This window comes from Anolis carolinensis, chromosome 3, assembly GCF_035594765.1.
Source record: "Anolis carolinensis isolate JA03-04 chromosome 3, rAnoCar3.1.pri, whole genome shotgun sequence".
NCBI classification, from domain to species: domain Eukaryota; kingdom Metazoa; phylum Chordata; class Lepidosauria; order Squamata; family Dactyloidae; genus Anolis; species Anolis carolinensis.
In genome coordinates, this window is record NC_085843.1 from 259,391,737 (window position 1) to 259,395,084 (window position 3,348).

Genomic DNA, 3,348 nt, shown 5'->3' on the forward strand with positions numbered 1-3,348 from the left:
CCCGGAAAACTCACAGCAACCCAGTCATTCCTTTTATGTAGCGGTGTTTTCTCCCCGGGGACGCCGCTCCAACTGCATTTGCCTGGAGCGTCACTGAGCTGTCAAAGGTCCCAACCGGACTCCTTTCTACTGCCTGCCTGCCTTCCAGCCCCACGTGCGCTGCTTATCCCGCTTCCAACCCGTCCGCCAAAACTTCTAAGTAGGAGGAGGAGGAGAAAGAGAACAAGGCGGGGAAGGGAGACGAGAGAGAAAGAGGTTGGGGGGGGGGGAAGAGCCGAAAGAAAGGAGCAGCTGCTGCTCTCTGGCCGATCCCCTTCCTCGGCAGCCAATCGCCCCGCTCGGCCAATCAGCCCCGTCCGCTTCGAAGGAGCAGCCAATCCTGAGAAACAAAGAGCCAAAAAAAAAGGGGGCGGGTGTGTGTGTGTGTGTGTGTATTGGGGGAGAGAAAGAAGACAAGGGGGCGTGAAAGGAGAGAAAGAGAGAGAAGAGAGAGAGCGCAAGAGAGAGAAGGAGCGCTCGGCTCCCGCTTCCCACACCCTCCGTGTCTTCCTTCCAGGTGGTGGGGAAGGTGGCCCAATGGGGTCCCCGGCGCGGCGGAGGGACGAGGCGAGGCGCTGAGGCGAGGCATGGGCATGGGGCGCGCGGTGGAGGAGGAGGAGAGGAGGAGGAGAGGCTTTTCGGGCGCTGGGAGCCGTGCGCGCCGCCTCCTCTTCCTCCTCTGCGCCAGAAGCAGAAGCAACAGCAGCCGCTTCCTCGTGTCGCCTTCTTCTTCTTCGGGAGGCTGCTGAGGGCGGAGGCTGAGCGCCGCACTCGCTCGCCTTGGGAAGCGGACGCTCTTCTCGGCCTCGAGGCGAGGCGAACCCGCAACCTCCTTCCCGTCGTCGCCCTCCCTCCCTCTCGCCTTTCCCCTCTTTCCTTTCTCCCTCTCGCTTCCTTCCTGAGGGCGGGGAGGAGAGGAGAGCCGAGGCGAGCGCCATGCGCGAGTACAAAGTGGTGGTGCTGGGCTCGGGCGGCGTGGGCAAGTCCGCGCTCACCGTCCAGTTCGTCACGGGCTCCTTCATCGAGAAGTACGACCCCACCATCGAGGACTTCTACCGGAAGGAGATCGAGGTGGACTCCTCGCCCTCGGTGCTGGAGATCCTGGACACGGCGGGCACGGAGCAGTTCGCCTCCATGCGGGACCTCTACATCAAGAACGGGCAGGGCTTCATCCTGGTCTACAGCCTGGTCAACCAGCAGAGCTTCCAGGACATCAAGCCCATGCGGGACCAGATCATCCGGGTCAAGCGGTACGAGAAGGTGCCCATGATCCTGGTGGGCAACAAGGTGGACCTGGAGGGCGAGCGGGAGGTCTCCTTCGGCGAAGGCAAAGCCCTGGCCGAGGAGTGGAGCTGCCCCTTCATGGAGACCTCGGCCAAAAACAAAGCCTCGGTGGACGAACTCTTTGCCGAGATCGTCCGGCAGATGAACTACGCCTCCCAGCCCAACGGGGACGATCAGTGCTGCTCTTCTTGTGTCATCCTTTGAGAGGAAGAGCCAGGAGGAGAGAGACACTGGGTCCGTGTATTGCAGCCATGGGCCAACTTGGGCCCTCCAGGTGTTTTGGACTTCAACTCCCACCATTCCTCCAGGTGTTTTGGACTTCAACTCCCACCATTCCTAACAGCCTCAGGCCCCTTCCTTTTCACCCTCAGCCGCTTAAGCGGCTGAGGGGGAAAAGGAAAGGGCCTGAGGCTGTTAGGAATGGTGGGAGTTGAAGTCCAAAACACCTGGAGGGCCCAAGTTGGCCCATGCCTGATATATTGTGTTATTCCCCCTATTTGCCATTTTTTATTAAAAGGTTTACAATAGCAGCAGCAACACCACAGCACAGAAAAAGGCAGTGACAAAAGTGATCTTGTCATCCCAGGGAAACAATTTCGCGTTACACCCGGATTCTTTGCCAGTGTTGCTGCCTTGAGTGGTGATGCTCATCAGTGTCTTCTGTCTTCTTGACATCAGACTGGGGAGAAAGAAGAAAAAAAACAACCCACACACCTCCCCTTCAAAAAAAGTGTTGTTGGAAATGTGGTGTTTTCCACACGTACGTGCCATGCCATCAGTTTGATTGTTGCTTCTTTCATGTACCTCTTGGCCTGAGGACTGTATTGGCAACTGAAGTCCACTGTCCAGTAGGAAAGTTCAAGTTCTCCTTTGGGGGAGAGTAAAGAATGAGCAATTGCTTTAGAACTGGAAGATTTTTTTTAAGAAATAAACAAACCCTGGGGAAATAAAAATGAAGGGAATCTGCAAAAAGAAGAATGTTTGTACTCGCGGAGGTACTTCAGAGCCTCCCATTAGAATTTTAGGCCCGTGACTAGCAAACTTTTGTTTCTGAGGATTTCTATGCAAAGTTGGAATATCAGCTCACGTGCTTCTCCCACCCGAAGAAGTCTTTTGCGTGTACTACTTACCTGGGACTTTTTAATAACACTGATGCCAATACAGTGTGCGAGGTGCCAGAAAAAGTGTGTGCTAAATTTCTTGTGAAATCTTCTATTTTGTTTACCTGCTGTACTGAAAGGGAGGGAACGGAGAGCATTTATTTGTGTGTTGCGTGTGTGTTTTTTTAAACAAATCAGCTGTGAAAACATTACAGATCTGCACAATTTTTAAGTTTTGTGTCTTTTTGGGGAAAGGGCTTGGTTTGGGAGGGAGGGAGGATGTGATCACAGGGTGGTGGTTTGTCTGAGGGTTCATCCAAGCTTCACAGCTACACCATCGATTCCACTTTAACTTCCATGACTGGTTTATGGAATCCTGGAATGTTTAGTTTTGTGAGAGACTTGGGGCCCTTCCACATAGCCCGTATAACCCAGAATACAAGGCAGGAAATCCTACAATATCTGCTTTGATCTGGAATATATGGCTGTGTGGACTCAGATGACCCAGTTCAAAGCAGATATTGTAAGATTCTCTGCCTTGATATTCTGGGTTATATGGCTGTGTGGAAGGGCCCTTAGGCCCCTTTCACACAGCTGAATAAAATCCCACATTTTCTGCTTTGAACTGAAATATATGGCAGTTTGGACTTGGGGCCCTTCCACACAGCTCTATATCCCAGAATTTCAAGGCAGAAAATCCCCACATTTGAACCCAGTTCAAAGCAGATATTGTGGGATTTTCTACCCTGATAATCTGGGATATAGAGCTGTGTGGAAGGGCCCTCAGATAACCCTATTCAAAGCAGATATTGTGGGATTTTCTCCCATGATATTCTGGGTTATATAGCTGTGTGGAAGGATCCCCAGACTATGCATTCCCTTGAATTAGAACATTTGTGGTCTCTAGCGGAGAATTCTGAGAATC

The 3,348-nt window shown here is 52.7% G+C and overlaps 1 protein-coding gene across 1 annotated transcript; it reads left to right on the plus strand.

Moving 5' to 3' along the window:
• Positions 1-449: 449 nt before the first annotated feature.
• Positions 450-2,655, plus strand: rap2b (RAP2B, member of RAS oncogene family). The gene has a single exon (XM_003218177.3). It carries the CDS (start codon positions 976-978, stop codon positions 1,525-1,527), a length of 552 nt encoding a protein of 183 aa, XP_003218225.1. The 5' UTR covers positions 450-975; the 3' UTR covers positions 1,528-2,655.
• The last annotated feature ends 693 nt before the right edge of the window (positions 2,656-3,348 follow it).